This window comes from Triturus cristatus, chromosome 5_1 (assembly GCF_964204655.1).
Source record: "Triturus cristatus chromosome 5_1, aTriCri1.1, whole genome shotgun sequence".
Lineage (NCBI taxonomy): Eukaryota > Metazoa > Chordata > Amphibia > Caudata > Salamandridae > Triturus > Triturus cristatus.
Window position 1 is genome coordinate 325,939,469 of NC_140587.1, and position 21,927 is coordinate 325,961,395.

A 21,927-nucleotide genomic window follows, 5' to 3' on the forward strand; every position below is an offset into this window, starting at 1 on the left:
GTGCATGTGAACATGTCCATCTGAATGTGTGGCTTCTAGTTTGAATGTCTGTATGTGTGTCTGTCTGGGAGTCTACATCTGTCCATCTATGCCGCAGCTCTCATAGATGAGCCCAGACCCACCTTTATTTCCATAGCTCAGACAGGTCAGACAGGTTAGATGGAGGGCCGCAAGACCCAACAAGCATTTACAATGCAATGGTCTCGGCATTGGTAAAGTTAGAGCTATTGGCATTGCTCATGACATTATTTTTTTTTATGTTTTTGTTTTTAAAACGTTTAAAGAAACGGCATTGTCATGAGCAATGCCAATAGCTCTAACTTTACCAATGCCGAGACCATTGCATTGTAAATGCTTGTTCTAAATAGGTGTGGGATTTTTCATGTTTTGTGTTTTCACTTTATTATTGTTTGAGTGCTGCATAAATACTTTACAAATGTCTGTAAGTTAAGCGTGATTGCTCTTTGCCAAGCTGCCAGAAAGTTAAGCACAGGTTAATTTAGTGAATTTTGTGGCTCATCCTAATGGGAATTGTGGCGGTTGCTTGAATAGGTGCCACTCCCATCAACCAACAACCCAATTTCTACACAGTGAGGTTCTTTCTAGTGTCTTGAAGCCTGCCTGCTCAGAGTGGGAAGGAGAGTGCCTAGTCCTACAGAAGAAGAAGGAACTGTCCAGCCATGTTCCTGGTACATAGAACATCAACAAGAAGATGACATGTTGGAGCAGTGCCCAGGTCATCCAGCTTTCCCTGTGAGGACCATGAGGTGAACTTTGTGAAGCAACAAAAGCTCCAGAAGTACCAGTGTGTTACCTGGCATCTCTGCAGTGACTGTTCTGCCACTGTTGACGTGCTGTGGATAAGAATGCCATCACCACTGTAGCACAAGTGCCCTTGATGAACTTGAGGGCCACTATAGCAGAAGAAAGGCGATTGCTGAGCCAGGCCTTCCGGGCAGTCTTTTTCTGCAGCATGATACAAGAGGCATGGCAGTTGCCACCACCATGCTCCCCCTGACTGTGATGCCGAAGGGCATACTGCAACAAGCACAACACTGCACTGTGTTTGCATAGATAGGTAGCATAGAAAGTCTTGCATGAGACTGAGAGACTGCTCCTTGGGCTTGAACTGCAGATAGTAAAATATTATGGGCCCGATTCACAGAACTAACTTAAGACAAAATCCTAAACTTACTACCATTTTGGTATTCACAGAAGGCACTTACTCATTTTGGTATTCACAGAAGGCACTTACTCATTTCGGTATTCACAGAAGTTAGGAGTCCTAACTTTAGGACTCCTAAATGCCTTCTGTGAATACCGAAAGTCTTAAAATTAGGATTTTTCTCAATTTAGTAGTCCTAAATTAAGATTTAGGACTACTAAATTGAGAAAAATCCTAATTTTAAGACTTTCGGTATTCACAGAAGGCATTTAGGAGTCCTAAAGTTAGGAGTCCTAACTATACTACTACTAAACTGAGAAAAATCCTAATTTTAAGACTTTCGGTATTCACAGAAGGCATTTAGGAGTCCTAAAGTTAGGACACCTAACTTCTGTGAATACCGAAATGAGTAAGTGCCTTCTGTGAATACCAAAATGAGTAAGTGCCTTCTGTGAATACCAAAATGGTAGTAAGTTTAGGATTTTGTCTTAAGTTAGTTCTGTGAATCGGGCCCAATGAGTGCTGATATGAAACTGAGCTGACCTAGGTTCACCTAATTGAGACATTTCCCTACATTACTAGGTCACTGTAGAAGTGTTGGAAGGGGGCTGCAGCCACTGTGCTAGACCACTGCAGCAGGGCAGGTCCTGCCACCATTGAATTATGGCATTGGGTGTGGGAATGAGAGCCAATGATTTTAGCCTGTAATGTAGTAGAACTCTGTAGCTAGGGCCCTTTTCTGTCCTTAATATTTTCTTGTAATGTGTTTGTAAACTATTCTTTTCCTAAGATAAGACAAACACTGGGCTAGACAATACATTATGGTGCCGATTACGATCCGGTAAAAAATTTCCCCGTGCGACTCGTATCCGGTCTTTTCACCGTACGAATCGTACAAGTGCCGTACGAACTGGCAATCACGATTCGCATGGTAAAAAGTCCATACGAACCGCATTGGGAATCATTCCCCACACGTCCTTGGGTCGGAAAATGTGTCCGACACGTCCTCGTACGATTGACCGTACAAATGTGAAAGGTGAAGTCCGACCGAGGAATCACGATCCATCCCGTGCATCCGAGGTTACAACCGGATGGAAAACACACCGTCCGCACCGAACTCCCATAGCAACCATGGAGACGTGCCCGCATATGTGCCGACCCCCCCCCAGCCCCCATACGTACGCGCCGTACCCCCCCAGCCCCCGTACGTACGCACCGTACCCCCCCCAGCCCCCGTACCTACGCGCCGACCCCCCCCAGCCCCCGTACGTACGCGCCGACCCCCCCAGCCCCCGTACGTACGCAACGTACCCCCCCCAGCCCCCGTATGTACGCGTCAACCCCCCGTGTATGTACACCCGTGTACGTTCGAGTCGTACCCCCACCCGTGTACGTTCGAGTCGAACCCCCCGTGTACGTTCGAGTCGAACCCCCCGTGTACGTTCGAGTCGAACCCCCCTGTATGTACACCCGTGTACGTTCGAGTCGAACCCCCCGTGTACGTTCGAGTCGAACCCCCCTGTATGTACACCCGTGTACGTTCGAGTCGTACCCCCGTGTACGTTCGAGTCGAACCCCCCGTGTACGTTCGAGTCCAACCCCCCTGTGTACGTTCGAGTCGAACCCCCCGTGTACGTTCGAGTCGAACCCCCCTGTATGTACACCCGTGTACGTTCGAGTCGAACCCCCCCGTGTACGTTCGAGTCCAACCCCCCGTGTACGTTCGAGTCCAACCCCCCGTGTACGTTCGAGTCGAACCCCCCCGTGTACGTTCGAGTCGAACCCCCCCGTGTACGTTCGAGTCGAACCCCCCTGTATGTACACCCGTGTACGTTCGAGTCGAACCCCCCGTGTACGTTCGAGTCGAACCCCCCTGTATGTACACCCGTGTACGTTCGAGTCGTACCCCCCGTGTACGTTCGAGTCGAACCCCCCCATGTACGTTCGAGTCCAACCCCCCGTGTACGTTCGAGTCGAACCCCCCCGTGTACGTTCGAGTCGAACCCCCCTGTATGTACACCCGTGTACGTTCGAGTCGAACCCCCCCGTGTACGTTCGAGTCGAACCCCCCTGTATGTACACCCGTGTACGTTCGAGTCGTACCCCCAGTGTACGTTCGAGTTGAACCCCCGTGTACGTTCGAGTCCAACCCCCCCGTGTACGTTCGAATCCAACCCCCCCGTGTACGTTCGAGTCGAACCCCCCCGTGTACGTTCGAGTCGAACCCCCCTGTATGTATACCCGTGTACATTCGAGTCGTACCCCCCGTGTACGTTCGAGTCGAACCCCCCGTGTACGTTCGAGTCCAACCCCCCCGTGTACGTTCGAGTCCAACCCCCCGTGTACGTTCGAGTCGAACCCCCCGTGTACGTTCGAGTCCAACCCCCCCCGTGTACGTTCGAGTCCAACCCCCCGTGTACGTTCGAGTCCAACCCCCCGTGTACGTTCGAGTCCAACCCCCCGTGTACGTTCGAGTCCAACCCCCCCCGTGTACGTTCGAGTCCAACCCCCCATGTACGTTCGAGTCGAACCCCCGTGTACGGGGGTTCGCACCGTACATACACGGGTGGGGGTACGACTCGAACGTACACGGGTGTACATACAGGGGGGTTCGACTCGAACGTACACGGGGGGGTTGGACTCGAACGTACACGGGGGTGTTGGACTCGAACGTACATGGGGGTTGGACTCGAACGTACACGGGGGGTTCGACTCGAACGTACACGGGGGGGTTCGACTCGAACGTACACGGGGGGTTCGCACCGTACATACACGGGTGGGGGTACGACTCGAACGTACACGGGTGTACATACAGGGGGGTTCGACTCGAACGTACACGGGGGGGTTGGACTCGAACGTACACGGGGGGTTCGACTCGAACGTACACGGGGGGTTCGACTCGAACGTACACGGGGGGTTCGCACCGTACATACACGGGTGGGGGTACGACTCGAACGTACACGGGTGTACATACAGGGGGGTTCGACTCGAACGTACACGGGGGGGTTGGACTCGAACGTACACGGGGGGGTTGGACTCGAACGTACACGGGGGGTTCGACTCGAACATACACGGGGGGGTTCGACTCGAACGTACACGGGGGGTTCGCACCGTACATACACGGGTGGGGGTACGACTCGAACGTACACGGGTGTACATACAGGGGGGTTTGACTCGAACGTACACGGGGGGTTGGACTCGAACGTACACGGGGGGTTCGCACCGTACATACACGGGTGGGGGTACGACTCGAACGTACATGGCTGTACATACACGGGGGGTCGGCGAGTACGTACGGGGGCTGGGGGGGGTACGGTGCGTACGTACGGGGGCTGGGGGGGGGTACGGTGCGTACCGGGCCACCTACTCTGGTCGATTTGCGCCGTACTTCGCTTTTCCGGCACATTTTGGGTGCCGTGAAAATATTGCCGTCCGGACTGCTGTCGGTTCGAATCGTAATTCCTGGGTCGTGAAACGCTGCCTGAAAGCGTCCCGACGTCACGTCGCAGCATTCCCGGATCACATTCGTATGTATGTTTTCGTCGGTCGGTGTTTTTTACGATTCGTACGGAAATGGTGTTTCCGTGCGAATCGTAATTCCATGTTTGTAAAGTGTTACGACCGGGTACGAGTCGGACGGGGAAAACGCTCCGACCGACGGTTCGTACCCGGTTTTTACCGGATCGTAATCGGCACCTATATGTCTGCTTGTTGAATGGTGAGTTCTGAGCTTCTGGTACCACACTCTGCATCCATAGTAGCCTTTGACTGCCCTCTTCCTTCTTGAGAGTCAAGTGTAGAAAGAGTGTCAAAACTGTTTACAAAACCATATTTGATGGATGTCAGTGGTTAATGACCACAACCACCATGGTTGCAGCCATACAGACTGGGCCTGCCTTGTGGCCCCCTGAACGGGTTTGACACTACCCAACACTGAATAATCCTCCTTACTCTGAGGGAGGTACCATTCTTGAAAGGGTTGCACTAACACCATGGATATCTTGAACTGCAACCGGTGCTCTAAAGTAATTGAAGTAAACGGTAGGTGCTATGGTAGTGTATTACAAAACTCACTGCAATAAATAATAAATAAATATGGTTATTGTTGGAAATGACCATCTTTTGTGAGGTGACCCAGCAGATTTTTTGCGTTGACTGTTTTTGTTGGTTATAGAACTTTGTCAGTGGTAAAGTGCCTGTGCTCCCTCTTTTAACATGATGAACTTGGCATACCCATGATTAGCATTTTTAACTTACAGATAAGTCCCTAATATATGGTAATCACAGTGTTCCCAGGGCCTGTAAGGTAAATATCACCAGTGACCTGCAGCACTCCATGTACCACGCATTGAAGTGACAGTGCAAAACATGACTGCAGGCCTGCTGTGAAGGTTTAAACTGCCCATTTGACCTCTCAAAATAATCCCTTTTGACAGGTCTAAAACCATGCTTTCAAATATTTATAAGTCACTCCTAAATAAACCTTACTGCTCATGGTAAATAAAACTTACCCCTCATGGTATTTACAAGTAAGACATGTAATGTTTTCATGTTAAAAATGAACTTACAGTGAAAATGCCTTAAAAGCCATATACTCTATAGCAAGATTGGCTGCTCCATAGGAAAGCATTGGGGTACAATACTAAATCTTTTATTGCTACTTCCTCCAAGGAACAGCTACAGATCTTATTGCTGTAAATAACCCCCACGGGGAGCAAATCCATCAGCTCACTTGGCCAAAAGCTGTGGATTTCTAACAATATATATTACAAACCCAATTCATTAATTATCAGGTACTTTTATTAAAAGTTGCCTGTTACCAGCCTTTGATGAGTTGCAAACTTGCTTCCAGAGCTGTGAATAAGCCTTGGATGTGAGGAGGTGTTCTGTTTGTCTGGCAAACTGACCACCTGGGTTGTGCCCAGAAACTTAATTAACTTCAAAGATTTCTACCCTGTCACAGGCAGATGTAGCTAACACCTGGGCCTCTCACCTTCCTATGTCATTCAGGCACCAAACCCAGTGGGAGAAGGGCTTCCCTCAGAACCGGTATTGAGGGACCATAGAGGAGGGGTTGGTCGTTTCAATGGACATACCTCTGGGGTGGGCATTGGTCCTCTGACGAGGGGCAGAATGGTTCTGCCATATTGATTGTAGGCAGAGAGGGACACTGAGGGATTGTTTGCCATAGGGCACACAGGAAAAACTGAAAATGGGTAGGGAACTTTAATCCCATTAGGAGTGGCCAGGTGTTTCCCCACTCACTGGCTGGTGCAAAGCATAAATATGTTACTCACAGTACCCTCCTCAGATTACTTCTGGGCCTGTAGAGGAACAGAAGAGAGATGGACCTGATTTTGACCTGAGAAGGACTCAGAAGACTGGACCTGGACCTGCTCTCTCTCTCTTGTATCCAGGACTAAGGGGTGGTCTCCAAGGTTTTTAAGGCTGACCTGTTTGGCCTACAGGGACACAACACTCTTCAAGAGACCTTTTTCTGCATTCCCAGCTGCCCTGGCCCCTGCTTCTGTCTTCTGCTGGAGTGAATCTCCCCAAGGTCTTGGACCCATGGTTGGTATCAAAGTGTATACCTCCTAAACAGACATGAAACCTGGGGCTTTTTGCCAACTTTTTGCCGTAAGTACCAGCGTGGGACCAAAACCAATCTGCCAAGTTGATCTGCTGAGAGTGCATTGCCACTGAGATTGCGCAGCTCCTGCTATGTTCTTCTCCACAGGAGCAAACATGATTCATCAGGACTGCTGTCGAAAGGCATCCAACATAATCTAGCCATCATCAGCCACTGACTGTAGCCTTGCCATTCAGAAGGAAATCCGAGCTCCCCATCATCTTCAAACCCATCTTTGGCCACATCTTGCTGCCTTTCCCCCTCTGAACACTTTTTGCTCCGTAAATGTTTATAAATGTGAAAGTGTCTTTTTAACTGGGACAATCCTAGTGCTGGTTTCCAACCCATGCTCCATCGTAATTGGCCTTGAATCTTACCCTTGTTCTGATTGTGCACAACTAGATAACCGGAGTTGGTGCTTTACACCTTTTGGAACTGTTTTTAAACTCAAACTTTAAAATTTCTGAACTCTGGTTCCATTATTGGATTTTTATTATTTCTGTGGTGTTTTATTCATTAAAATGTACAATATTTTTCTAAATTGGTTTGGAATTTTAGTTGTTTTGTGTTTTTACTCTTTTACTGTTTGAGTACTGCATAAATACTTTACAAATTGCCTCTGACTTAAGCGTCTCTGCTTTGTGCCATAGCTACCAGGGAGTTGATGCTGAGGTTAATGTGGTGACTTTAAGGGACACCCTGCCAAAGAATACGGTTATTATTTAAGGTGGCTACTCAACCCTCTCAACTAATACCCCAATTTCTTACAGTTATCTATTTAAGTTAAGGTATTTGCAGGTAGGATCAGGGTTGGCATTAGGATTAACTATTAGGTTACAATGTTTTTATTTCAATTCAGTTGAAATTAATTTTGGCTAGGTTTATTCCTAGGGTTAAACTAATGTTTCTTATTTATTTTAATTACCTTTCATTTAAATAAATTAATTTCATCTAAGGTCAAGAATGGCTTTAAGGCTATTTCAAGGTTACCTTTTAATATAATATAATGGATTTTGATTTAATTCATTTTAATATAATTTCATATAGCATTTTTTTAATGGTTGTAGTAAGTAGTAAGTTTAAATAAAGCATGTATGCATTATTCTGTGCAATATTCTGTTTAATTTAACCTAGATTTCAGTTTAGAGTTAGGATTAGACTGAGGTTTAGATTTCTTATTTAATTTTTATTAAGTTTGCATTATTTAATATTAACTTTAGTGTAGTGATTATGGCTGGGTTTAGTGTTAGGGTAGTTGTTGTAATAGGGATGATGGACAGGGGTCAAGGCAGTCATACATTACATTTGATACTTACATTGTAGATCTGGTGGGTCTGATGTCCTCATAGGTCAAAGTAGTGGACCTCAAAATACTAACATATAATAGCAAGTAATACCCAAACACGAATTCCAGGGTCTGAGGTATACATCTAAATATATGTTTTTTGTCAACTCATAAGACATTATTTTTCAGTCGTTAGTTTGTAGGTAATGTCATGCTTAGTCTTACATAATGACATTTATTTTCATCTGAGCTGATGTGGAGAGTTACATCAGCTGTGTAGAGTACCATCTGCATATTGGAGCAGCTTTGGGCTTGATTTTGCGTTTAGTGGATGGGTTACTCCATCACCAACGTGCCAGACATCCTGCCTATCTCATTACAAGTGTATTATATCTTATTGCACTTGTCACACTTGTAAAAAGGCAGACAGGATATCCGTCATAATAATCCACCATACTCTAAATCAGGACCTTTGTTTTTATTGTCACACCTACTGAATTCACTTGTGAAACTGATACAATCTGTCAGATGAGCCAAATGCCACCTTTGAAAATCCAACTCCATTCCATAGAATGTTTAATTTTTTTCAAAACTGTATTATTGACTCCAGTGAAGATATATTTCATAGTCCCCTTCACCTTTTGTTCAATGTGTTTTTCTAGAAACTTACATGGCAAATGCACATCATGGATAAACACATTTGTGCCCATCATTTTTGTTTTAATATGTGCACTCATGCTATCTATATGTAAATCATATTTTCCTTGATGTCATATGTAATGTGTAAGAAAATGGGTTATTAGTTGGAAAGGGTGTAAGCCCACCCCACGTAATACATCCAAAATCTTGTCCTGTCCAACACATAAGTTCAATAAATAAACCTGGGCTCCATCTCTGACAGTGGCAGCTATGGCATAGGGCAGGTGGGCTTAACTTAAGGAAAAGTGTGTAAAGTATTTAGCAGTAACAAAACAATTACGAAGTCAAAAAACAACACAATAAAAATCCCCAAATCAATTCCTAAATATTAAGAAACATTGAGTTAGAAAGGTGACATGGAAATTAATAAAATCCAATAAGGGCCAGCAAAGATATGAACTGTTAACATTTTAGAGCAGAAAGCACATAGAAAAAGTAAAGCACCAATAAGGAGTCACTGTTAATGGTTTCCTGTGACCCAGGTGTGATTTCAGTCTGCCATCAATGGAATGGAGGTCAGATACACCAAGTGGGTAAAAGTATCTATCTTCTAACTTATTTGGAAGTCGAAATCCTTCATGGGGAAAAGGTGTGGGCTCTATCTGGTGGAGTCATCTCACTCAGAAAGCCCTTGGAGGAAGTCCAGCTAAAGATGTTTGTCGGTAAAAGCTAAGGTGGGGAAAATTCAAATTTCATCTCCACTAAAGCACTCTCAACTGCTGAATACTTTTCATGCCTTCACCCTTTCAAGATTTCTACATTAGGACTTAGGGCCTGATTTAGAGTTGAGCAGATGGATTACTCCATTACAAATATGACTAATCTCCCGTGCCCCTTATTACAACTGCATTACATACTATGACCCTTGTATATCTGTCACAATTGTGAAATAGTAACCCGTCTGCCATTCTCTAAGTCAGCCCCATAGCTAGATACTGTAGCTCGTAAACCTCCAGTGGGACAAGTCTAGAAGCTATAGCTGGCAGGTCACATCAAGCTATATACCTTAGCCGCGAGAGTCAGCTGAAGCTTTGTTTCAGGTGGCAAAAAGCTCTAAACAAGACCAAACTACTTTTCTTTCCTGATGAGATCCTGCCTTGGTCAGATAGGTTTGGAAATTTAGTGCCAGCCCTCCAGATGCCAAATATTTCCTAGTTCCCACATTTTTGTTCTTTTTGGAACAGTTCCTCTTGGCCACATCTACAGCCTCCAGGACCTAAGAGACAGCAATTAGGAACAAGGACTTACTCCAGCAAAAGACATCAGCAGGGTCTAGAAAGATTACAGTTGCAGCCACGGCCCGTGCAGGTAAGAGTGGTGGGGAGGAGGAGCCGGGTGGGGGGATTTCGATAGACGATGACCAGGAAAAAATAAATAAATAAATTATTTGCTCTGGTCATCGTCTGTCAAAATCCCCACACACCCGGTCCCACCACCCCACCGCTCTTACCTGTATGTGCCACGGCTGTCCAGTTGTAACTAGTCAGCAGTTCACTCCAGGAAGAGGTCACTTGGATGTCCTTGTAATCACAGGAGGTCAACCCACTGGCCATTGTAGTCCACTTCTCTATCCTGGGTATAAAAGGAAGCAGATCCATCCCTTCAGGGACAGACAGTAGGTCCGGTCCTCCTCCGTTCTTCCGCAGGTCCAGGTTTGTTGTGAGGATTTGGGAGGTGAAGCACCTTGTAACCGGGTCAGAAGGAAAACGCAACAGGCTACGTCGGGACAAGGAAGGCTTTATTTTTAAATAGTCTCTTCTCCTCTGGGATGCCAGTTTCGGATAGCCCGGTAGGATGATATAGAGCCTCGAAGGTGAGTGTTCCTCTTCTCTGTGGGGCGATGGGGTCCTCATTTAGGCTGCCGACGGCGTGGGTCTTCCGGTCAGGCAGGTGCAGAGAGGGGACTCTCCGGGGTCCGCAAAATACAAACAGAAAGGAGGGGGTCAATACAGCATCCCGTTTGAAAGAGTTCAAGGGACTCAGGAGTGAGGGAAACACACTGGTGCACATGTGATAGGAGAGATAGAATTCGTACGGGGGGAGGAGTGCCAGTGAGGGGAGGGTAGTCTCTATTTACAAAGCACAGGCGGCAAGCGGCAGCGTCTTTTAGCCCTCAGCCTTCTCCCGCCTCCCGACCCAACCCGAGAAACGGTCCTGTACCTGGGTCAGCCAAGCTCCTCCGTGGGCGCGGCTCGGCGAAGCGTGGTTGCGGAGCCCTCCTGTCTCCGGCTTCCAGTCCCCAGTAACACTCCCTCCGCCAGGGCTCGATCTCCTCTCCTGGCGTCCTCGCGGTTCGTCCTGTAGTTGTTTCTCTGGTCCTCCGATCTCCTTCTCCTCTCTTCTCGCTCCGGTGTCCGTGCACACCCTATTTCGCTCGTTGGGAGTTCTTATTGGGTGCCAGATACTGCCGTCATCACAGTGGGCGGGGCTTTCTTGGAGTGTGTCCCAGTTAAAGGGGTCAATTTCACAGTCCGATACATCCGTTAGGGAAGCCGTCCACGAGTCTCCCTGGGGAGAATAAAGCATATGGCCCATGACTTCCTGAGCTTCCCACCAGTCACCCCCTGGTCTGACGCCTTCTCGGCTGATCTTGTGACACACCTCTTTTGTACAATTCACTAGTCAGTGGATGTGGGTGACACCTGGGCACTACCCAACAACCAAGGGATAAAAAGTTCCAGAGGGCAAACTGTCTCACTTTACAAGCACATCCTTTTTGCCTTACTACTAATTATCCCACAGAGCACCATTCTCAGGGAAAAACAAGATGGCAAAAACCTGTCTGCCCTCTGAGAAGGCACATGCCCGACCTAAGGGAGTGTATATGTAAATGAGCCGTCCCTTCCTCGAACACACTGAACTGGTTCTGAGACAGCTCCTGCTCCGCTGAACGGATGCTACATTTGACCTGCGATCAAATATCCCTTTTTCTTGGAGCTCAATTTACAGTTAATTATGAATGGACAGATACGCCATGGCCCCTTTTAAGTTAATGAAGTTCTTGACCCCCACCCCCAACTGCCTTTCCTGAATGAGAATGAGTCACATTCCTCACATACTGGTTGTCCTGGAATAGGCCCAAGCCTTTGGTTCTGCTCTAGGAGCAGTTTTCACACATGATCAAGGGGAAAACATTCACATGGGTAACGGCTGTCAGGCCAACAGGAGTTTCAGGCAGACATTTTAAAAGTCACTTTTCCTCTACATTTATTTACTCAATTTCACCATTGAATTGTATTTGTAATAAATGATCTTTGTGACTTCTTCCAAACTGAAGTTACCAAATATAGTATTTTAATTGCACTATGATATTTTAGAGAAAACAACTACAACCCTTTACAGTGAAAATAACATTTGGGACTAGTCACTATAGGAACAGTCCATCACTAAATCCATACATGTTCCACTTTTAAATACTAGGCACCAGACCTTGTGGCCTACTTTAGGGTCCTCTATTGTAGAATGTGCACAGCCTGTTTTAACTAAAATTCTTGAGTGTATGCCGCGCTCCTGAGTATCGCTCCCTGAGCTGGAGCGTTGGTATATATCAATATGGTTGCATCCCCATACACGTGGGGTATGTCTCCCGGGCACAGGTCAGTGGTGCTCTTATAAAGCTTCCCCAATTTCTTTCAAAAGTTTTTAAATAAAGTTTTAAATAACCACGCTTCTCCAAGGTTTCTTTTCAAAAAATCATTCCAATCTGTATTGTTTCATCACAATATTCTCATTTCATGAATGAACGTGTAAACTTCCATTCCCAGAATGCATTATTCCTGGTTTACCATGTTATTTTTTATCCCAATGCATTTCGGCCTGTTTGGCCTTCATCTGGGGATTATCTACAAAATTAAACAATGTCTAACATTAATTTACTGCTTAAGAAGGCCACTGAGTTGTGTGATACTTGTGAAATGTTTCAAAACCTAACGTGCTGGTGCGTTAGTATTAGGGGGCTATTCTCTGAATTTTATACGGTGCGACCAGGGCACGAGTCGGGGTACCACGCGGGTGGACGGCATCCCCCCACTTATTTTCCAGGGTTTTCCAGGGTGGACGCCGTCCACCCTGCTCAATCAAAACGCCGTCCACCCTTCCCAAATACGCGCGCACAAAGTGAAGACCACAAACAACAATGTATTTCCGGGTGGCTGGCTGAATCCGGAAATTTCTCGGACTGCCGCCAATCATCACGCCCCATGCCCCTGCACCTACCAGGTTCACCGTTGCCAGGGTAGCCACCAATAGACGCCGTGATCTTCAACCAATGGGTGGGTGGGTCTGCAACTCGGCAGTCCCGCCCTCCTGCTCCAAGCCCTTTATTTTTCGGGCTTTCCTGCTTTAGCTCCTTTGCTTTTTCGAAGTGACCCGGAACCGGATGTTGACGTGGCTGTTCTGCCTGGCCTTGCCTGCTGCCTGACCTGCCTCCGCCTCCCGCTGCAGACTTCCCTTCACTCGATAGTAAGGGTAGCAATAATGTGAATGGCGGTTGTGTTAGAGTATCAGTTGTAGTATTGTGTAATGGTTAAACAAGTAGTAATGTGTTTGTGTACTGCAGTATATAGTGTAGTGTATGTTTTTGTGTGTTGTAGGCTTCAGGTATCTGTATATTAACGGATGCAGTACACGTGGTGCTGTTTTAATATTGTTTTATTAGAGAATTTGTTTATGTAGAGCACAGCTAGAGAACCATGTTAGATTCACGGCGTTAGCTCACCGACCTGTGATTCTGGGCAAATCAGTTAATATCCCCATGCCTTCCAATAGGCAATGTGTTCGTGTGACTTTTAGACACACAGAGATATTCCACCGTATGCAGCCTCAAACGGCTTTTCCTGTAAATAGCACGGGAGCTGTACCCCCTGGACCCATCGAGCTAGTGCCACCTATAGCATTGAGTGACTGCCACCTATAGCATTCAGAAGTTACATCTGCGCAGTCACTACCGCTGTGGCACGGTTAGCTTTACAAACGGAGATACCGCAGCCTACACGCTTTATAGGTTACACACTGGTGGGCCCAATACTCCAAACAGTCGTGGCAGTCTTGTCGGCTGATACTGCACGCTGAACAGTACAGGGATGGCCACTGTTAGACAAAAAAGACAGGATAGGAGCAGTGTCACAACGGCCTAGGAATGGTTGATGTTGAGGCAAACGTAGGGCGTGGAGGTATTTTCCTTGCTTGCACGAGGGTTAATGACATTAAAGTCGGCCAGCGTTACAAACAGTGCACTTTACGGACGCCTGAAGCCTTGTCATTGTTAACAAGTTTCACACAATGCATTTACCCCACACTGTGTTTGCGGAAAAGGGGTGGGGGGGGACACCCCAAAAAACGAATTGCTCCATTCCATTATCACAACAGCACATAACAGTGGGCATGCGCAATTAAAATTTTCTAAGCTACAAACTCAAAATAAAACGTGGCAATGAGGGCATATTGCTTTTGTAGCGAAAATTCAGAGCTTACCTCCCACACAATAAAGGAAGTAGCAAACGACATTTTTCTATTCCGAAAAGCAGCCTCGGGACAGAGAGAAATAAAAGGTTAAAAATATGAAAATAAATAAAGCACTAAATAAAGCAAGACAGAGTCGTCGCATAGTGGCCAGATTGATTTTATTCACACGCAAACACATTAGCACTGCTTTATAGAGTGTACCAGTGAAGCACTACTTTTGTGTTCTCGGGTTTCTTTGAACAACATTGTTTTCCCGCGGTGTTTGTTTGTAATTTGCAATAAATGTTTACTTCGTCATTGTTGTCAAAGTGCATTAATGTGGATTTGTGTAAACTGGGCATGCTAATATATTAATTACGGTGCCATGCTGAAAGGAAGCCAGCTTGTGAATTACTGCGCCGTTGTGGGAATTGGGTGGATATCTGCATCAGGAAGCATTGTGGGACCTGGGAGCATATGTGCATAGTAGAGTAATTTCTGGCAAAAATATTTGGACTGCAATAGACACTGAGGATCCACTGTAAATACTAGCATTATACCATACATTTATGTTGACATATGCCTTTATTTAAAGAAATGTCCTCCTGTTTTTTTATTTACATGCTGTCCAGCTGTTGGCCTATAATTTATGAAAGACAGCACGGAGAGTCACTTAAAAGTAGGACCATTTTCTGTATTTATCCACTTTTACAAATAAATGTAGACAGAAAACACATTGTTTTCTGTCTGTATTTATCTGTAAAAAAATTGTGAAAACTGGGAGCCTTACACATAAGCATCCTTTACAAGCATGTAACATAGCTTGAGGAACTGTATCTTTTGCTTTGCTCTTGACCAATGCTCCTCTGCACATCATGCATGGCCTTTCCAATTGACTTTCCTCTTAGTTCCCTTGTGGAATGGATGTTTCTAAGTATAGGGTTAAAAATGATCACTTTTGAAAGGTCTCCATGCATTCATTAAAGGCAAACTGCTGTGTCGCCAACATCCAAAAGCGCTTTAACCTCTTCAAATATAAAAATTTGGGTGCTCAAGATTGATGGAAATCTATGGAATGCCTCAGAATCGTTTCTAAGGAATGAATGACGGTGACAGCAGGATGCCACCATTCCTTCAACTATGAAAATGCTTACAGTTGCCTAATGTGGAATCTTTTATTTGCACTACAGCTTACAGTATCTTGGGAGCCATCCTATTCAACAGATCTCCCTGCCTTGCATTTGTCCTGCTCACACCTGCAATGGTCCATCCTGCAGCACAGCAGGGCCGCGTTGGGTCCCATGCTCACCCAGGACACAACACAGATCACCAGGAATTCGCACAGCCATCTGCTGCCAGACAGGAAACTTTACCTTCTACCCCTAGCACGGAGGCTGCAACAGTGGTAGCCAAGAGAGGTAAAAAGCGCTAATACTCCTTGGCAGAAAATGTTTGGTTCATTTATGACCACAAATCTTTACAATGTAATGTTCATACATGACATGGGAAACGAAATGAGCAATATCACACCGGTAAAATAGAAGATCATCAATTGCTAATTGAGGGAATTTTTCTTTTTTAAAAAGGACATTTTGTGACTCTCTTTTTTTTTTTATTGTAATACCACCACAAACCGGGGTGGGTGGCTCATTGGGCCACAAACATTTAGCTAGGTGCCAAAAGTAATCCAAAAAATATTTTTGCCAAGCAATCCATCAGTGAATTTGAGTGACAAATGTAAACAATAAAACTGACCCAATGCTTTCTGCTTTCAACAGAAACAAGCAAACGCAAATCCAGCATCATGGATTTCTTTGCAAATGCGAATAAGAGATCACGGTTTGATTCTGAAAGTAGCCTAGTACAGCCCAGTGCGTGCTTGAACGATGTACCTGCACAAGATTCGGAGAGTATGATGTCAAGCCAAGGATCGGTTCCACCTTATCCACTGGAAGACTCTTCAACAAAGATCCGGGATGCGGGCGCCAGTTTTGAAAGGGATACCAGCTTGCCAGAGTGTTGGGACCACAATCAGTGGGCTCAATTTAAAGAAAAGTATCCATGGCTAAGTTGTGAAAATGGCCGCCTTGGCTGCAACATATGCAGTGAGGTTAAGCTACTTGGAGCATCACAGGGTGTGGGTTTGTCTAGAGAATGGGTCACTGGGAGCATTGCTGCATCTGGCCCAACAAAAGCTAGCCAGTTAGGCTCACTGCGGAAAAAAATACATAAGCATAAAATTTCTGAAGCACATTGTAATGCATGTGCTATCCAAGATGCATCCAAGAAGGAGGTACTGCCGTCAACGATCCTGGAGCAGCAGAGGCATCATCATGCTTCAACGGTTAAGGTGTTTCGCACTCTTTTCTTTTGTGCAATAAATAATCGCCCCTTTTCAGACTTTCCAGGTCTAGTAGGTTTGCAGGTTGCTAATCAGTCAGATATGGGCTCGATTCTACACAGCGAGTTCACTGCAGCACAGATAACTGATTGCATTGCTGAGGAAATGCGGAGAAAGCTTTGCATAGGCATTGTTGAACAGGCTCCAAAAATCTCAGTTTATATTGATGAGTCAACAACCCATTCTTCATTGACTGTTTTAATTATTTATGTTCGTGCTGCATTCAATGGAAAAGAGCCCCTCACCTTTTTCCTTGACTTGCTTGAGTTGCCTAGGGGCGATGCAGAGTGCATTGAGTCCTCACTCTTGAAATGTTTGGAAAAACATGGGTTTTGCAACCAGTTCCTTGCAGACAATTGGATAGGGGTGTGCAGTGATGGTGCCAGTGTAATGCTTGGGAGAAACTCTGGTGTTTTGGAGAGGATATGTTGTAAACACCCTCGACTTGTAAAATGGCACTGTCTATGCCACCGGCTTGAGCTCAGTGTAGCAGACACGGTTGATACAGTGCCAGGCCTTAAGCACCTTGCATCATTTTTTGAAAAACTGTATGCTGTGTACCACCAGTCTCCCAAAAATCAGCGGGAACTTTCCGCATGTGCAAAAGAGCTAGAGATTGCGATTCTGAAAATTGGGCGAGTATTTTCAATCCGGTGGATTGCTTCTAGCAAAAGGGCAATACGAGCAGTGTGGGAGTCATACCCAGCCCTTCACCAGCATTTTGTTCAGTCCAGCTTAAGTACTTCTCGTGATGCCAAACACCGGTCTACTTTCAGTGGGCTGAATAGAATTCTGACATCTTACGATTTTGTGCTGAATCTAGCTGGTGTTGCAGATGCGGTTCATGAAATTGGAACACTGTCGGAAGCACTTCAAAGGGATGAGGTAACTCTGCCACGAGCTTACCAGCTCATCAATCGTTCAGTAAGGGCAATTGAAAAGCTTAAGGAGTTTCCAGGGACACACAGGAAGGAGGCTGAAAAAGCTATTGAGAGTGGCTTATTTAGAGGAGTGCCAATCAGCTGTGAGGACTCACTTGGGCAGGTCAAAATAAACCTTCCCCAGTGTTATCAAAATCTGGCAGATAACTTGCGCTCTAGGTTGTATGCACAGTCTGCAAGCAATAGGTCGGCCACATCATCTCGGACAGATGAATTTTTAGCTCTTACATCAGAGATAGATGTTATCAACCCACAGAAATGGCCATATGACATTGAGAGCCCATGGTATGAAGGTGAGGAGAAACTACAAAACCTGTGCAGGAGATTCTGTCTTAATTTCAAAGGCGTATCTGAAGGCTTCAGAGACTATATTGATAATGGTGGTAATGACATTCCAGAGAAACTGCAACCTGTTTTGAGGGCGATAAACACACTTCCTGTGACTTCAAGTGACTGCGAAAGGGGTTTCAGCACAATGAACTTGATAATGTCACCCATACGAAACTGCCTTGGTATCGGACGCCTTTCCTCATTAATGTTCATTAACCTCATGGGTCCTCCTCTGCCTCTTTGGAATCCAGTGCCATTTGTGAACAGGTGGTTGATTGCCCATCGCCATGCAGATGATACTCAATCTAGAAAGGTAGATCCTACAGCCCAGCACAATAAAAGATATGCAGACGCATGGTCGTTTTTTAATTGATAGCTTTCAATGATCTAAGCGGTCTCACAAATTTTCCATGGCCAGACATCCTGTGGCAATATAACATGTCCCATAATGTCTGCAATAACAGATGTACAGAGTATCAAGCTGAAACTGTACAGTGTGCACCTTGCATTTTTTTCTCTCATGGTCCCAGTGTATTATACTTGTCAATAAATTTAAATGTCGTGTTCTCGGTAGCGTAATAAATTTTAAAGTTTTGATAATCACTATTGTAGTTTCTAGTATGTGGTTTTCTTTGGCTTTTTTCAACACAAATTCTGCTTTTGTTCATGGTCCCATGTTTTAGTATGCCTCGCTTACAGCACTTAATGGCTTGACTAATGTAGTTGTACACCAAACTTCATCCACATTTGGGCTGCTAATTCCTCCATACAGGGACCTTAAGTCACAGGCTTAAGTACCAAGCAGCTTCAATTGTTAAATCTTGCAATATATGCAAATGATGGATCTGCCTCACAAGTGATGTCACTTCCTGTCGTGATGTCACTTCCTGTCGTGATGTCACTTCCTGTCACGCCGCCTAACTTGGAGAGTCCCCCCACTTCTTTTTTTAGGACTTGTGCCCTGGGTGCGACATAAAACACGCTTCTGTTCGCCTTACGGCAGTGGTAAGTGCTTGTTATTTCGGGTGGACTGAATGCTTCCAACTGTCTTTATACCTATGTCAAAGATTTTACACTAGCACAGATCTGTGCTCATATGCTATTAATTAAATCACGGTGTCACAGCATGCGTCTACCCCAGTGTTCTATAAGAGAACACGGAGCTGTTTGTGCAGAATGTAATGCTCTGTGTAATCGCTTACCGGTAATACCAAGAAGGCTTGCTTATCTTCAGTGTGGGTTCCGGTCGATCGTGTTTGGAGTGTTAGTTCGCATTTGTGTTTATGTATTAAATAATGGATAACGGACTACACGTGTGCACTGGCTTGTAAACATTAAGAAAGGACTACATTTTGGTGAGTGCGATGCTCGCGGTAATAACAAGTGAGGAAGGACATGTTATTGGCAGACATATTGCTACAGTCTGGCTACCTATATTGTGTTAATGAAGTATCAATATGTGATTTAGGAAGAACATGACCGATAATAAATATTATACTATTTAGAAACAAGAAAGATGTTAAATCTCAATACACATGATGCTACAATTTACATTATCAATCTTTGTTATAGTTCAGGAAAAACGTGCAGCCATAATTACAAATGACATTGAAATTCCATCCGTTCGTTCATTCCGTTCGGCTTTAAAGAGTTCAAATAGCTGATCCAATAGTTTTCTCTCTGTAGTAATGTGTTGTGATTATCTTTTCCTTCATGTTTCTCTATTGTCTCCAATATACAAAATTTTAATTGGCTGATGTTATGACTTGATTCAATAAAATGGCTTGCTTTTATGTTCGTTCAATCGTATTTTCAATTTCCTTTCTGTCTGTCCAACATAGGGTTTTCCGCAGGGACATTTAAGCATGTAAATTACATTTGCGGTGTCGCATGTGGCAATCACTCGTAGTTTAATCTTGTCTTCCTTCATGGGGTGTGTAATGTACGATCCTGTTATGACATTATTGAAATTATTGCAGTTCCAGCACGGTATTGTGCCTTTATACGTGGTTTGCAGATCTTGTCTGGTTGAATTTTTTATCATTTCACCTACGTTTTTACTTCTGGTGTATGCAAAGATTGGTTCAAGGTCAGAAATATGATTTAAGTCTTGTTCCAATTTTAAGATTGGCCAATGTCTTTTGATGATTTTTTTATATAGACCACTCATGGTAGAGTATTTGATAACACATGTTATAAGGTCTTCAACAGGTTTATTTTGTGTTGCCAATAATTCTTTCCTCAATTTGTTTTTACTGCGATCTTTTGCCTGTGTTAATATTTGGTCCGGATATCCACGTTTCCTAAATGTGTGTAGCACGGTATCAATTTGTTCCTTTTTCCTTATAGGGTTTGATACGATTCTCTTTACTCTCAACAATTGTGTATACGGCAGGTAGTGTTTAAGAGATTGTGGATGGAAGCTTTCATATGCCAGGGTATTGTTTCTGTCGGTCTCCTTCCTATATAAGTCTGTTTCAAATCCAGTTGATATTTTTTTAATTGTTACGTCCAGGAAGGTTATGGTGCGTGTGAGAAGCCGGGTGCATAGGTGTCTTTTGGTGTCGGGTCGCGTCGCTGTTTTCTATGGAGACCAAAGAAGATTTGCTGCTTGCGTCGACTGAAGAAGTGTCCGGTGGAATCCAAGGGTGGATTCAAGATACTGAAGACCTGAGAATTAAAGGGACAGTGTTCAAAATCACTTGCCAGTGACCAGTGGCCAGGAAGACGGATGACCACAGATGTTGGGTGATTTCAGGTCATCGATTGTGTTTTGACTCTTCGCTCACGAGGTCCAGGAAGGCTCGATGATGACCAGCAGCTGGATTCAGAGTGTCCACAAAGTCTGCAGCTGATGGCAGTGTCGACAACCGGATTGGAGCCAACAAGCCTTGGCAAATGCAAGTCTTGTGTGGAGGGAAGAAAGTCGATGGTGCAGACCAGTAAGGTTTGAGGGACTCACCAAGCAAGGGTAAATGAGGGCAGGCCTGGAGCAATCAGGGGAGCCCTTTGAGTCATTAAGAAAGTCTTCGGTGGACCCGCAAACCAACGGGCAAGGGATCGCAAAGATGCCTCTTCAGGAAATGAATCACAGGAGCCCACGGTCACTCGAGACAGGGTAGGCCTCTGATTTTCACTGCAAGACCTGCTGGAGGCTTGGGCCACAAACGGTCCAATGCACAAGTTTGTTGAACGTCGTGAAGGGGTTGCACTCAACAATAGTGCACGGTGCCTGGGTATTGCTGTTCCTCATCACTCGTGGGGTTCACTCGCCACAGCTCTGCTGGGGACTCACAATGGCCGTCGAGAAGTCAGGAAATCTACTTCTGGGGCTGCAGGGACTTCAAACTCCGGCGGGAGCGGGAAAGTTTGCAACTGTTGATTAAGGTTTTTGGTGCCTGCCAAGCAGGGGAGTCACTCCTTGACTCCAAGGGAGATTCTTCTGTCTTCCAAAGGAAGTGGAATGTCGAAGGGCCAGGATTCTTCTTTGTAGACCGTCATCCAGGGTTATCTGATTTGCAATGGCAAGGTTTGCTATCTTATAGTGAAGATAGGGGAGGGACTAGCTCCATGACCACTCCTCTGGGAGGGTCAGGGTAGGGGGTGGTTACACCCACTTCCTTTTGTCCAGTTTCGTGCCAGAGCAGGGACAGGTAGCCCCTGAACCGGTTTAAGCTGGCATATGCATAGAGGAGCCTACTGCTCTCCCAGTGCAGGACTTCAAAGCACTCTAGGAGTGCACCCACCCAGCTCCAATACTGTCTGGAAGGCGGTGACACCTCCCTGTGACAGGATGCCTTTTGTTGGGCTTCCTCCACTGCGAGTTTCAGTCAGCAGCAGGAGGGCAGCCCAGTGTCTGTGCTGTTGGCATCCATTTTGTGATGCCAGCGCTCTATAGGATTTCTGTAGTTTTACATGTCGTCCCCTCTAGAAGGGTGGGATCATGCTCCCACATCATGGACTGATGTGGGGGTATGATTCCAAGTTGTTTGACACCAAACACAACATGTTTTGATGCAGTCATTCCAAAGTTAG

At 45.5% G+C, this 21,927-nt stretch overlaps 1 protein-coding gene across 1 annotated transcript; it reads left to right on the forward strand.

The window, feature by feature from the left end:
- Positions 1-16,024: 16,024 nt before the first annotated feature.
- Positions 16,025-18,265, forward strand: LOC146830867 (E3 SUMO-protein ligase KIAA1586-like). Its single transcript, XM_085603799.1, has one exon. It carries the CDS (start codon positions 16,025-16,027, stop codon positions 18,263-18,265), a length of 2,241 nt encoding a protein of 746 aa, XP_085459925.1.
- Positions 18,266-21,927: the final 3,662 nt, after the last annotated feature.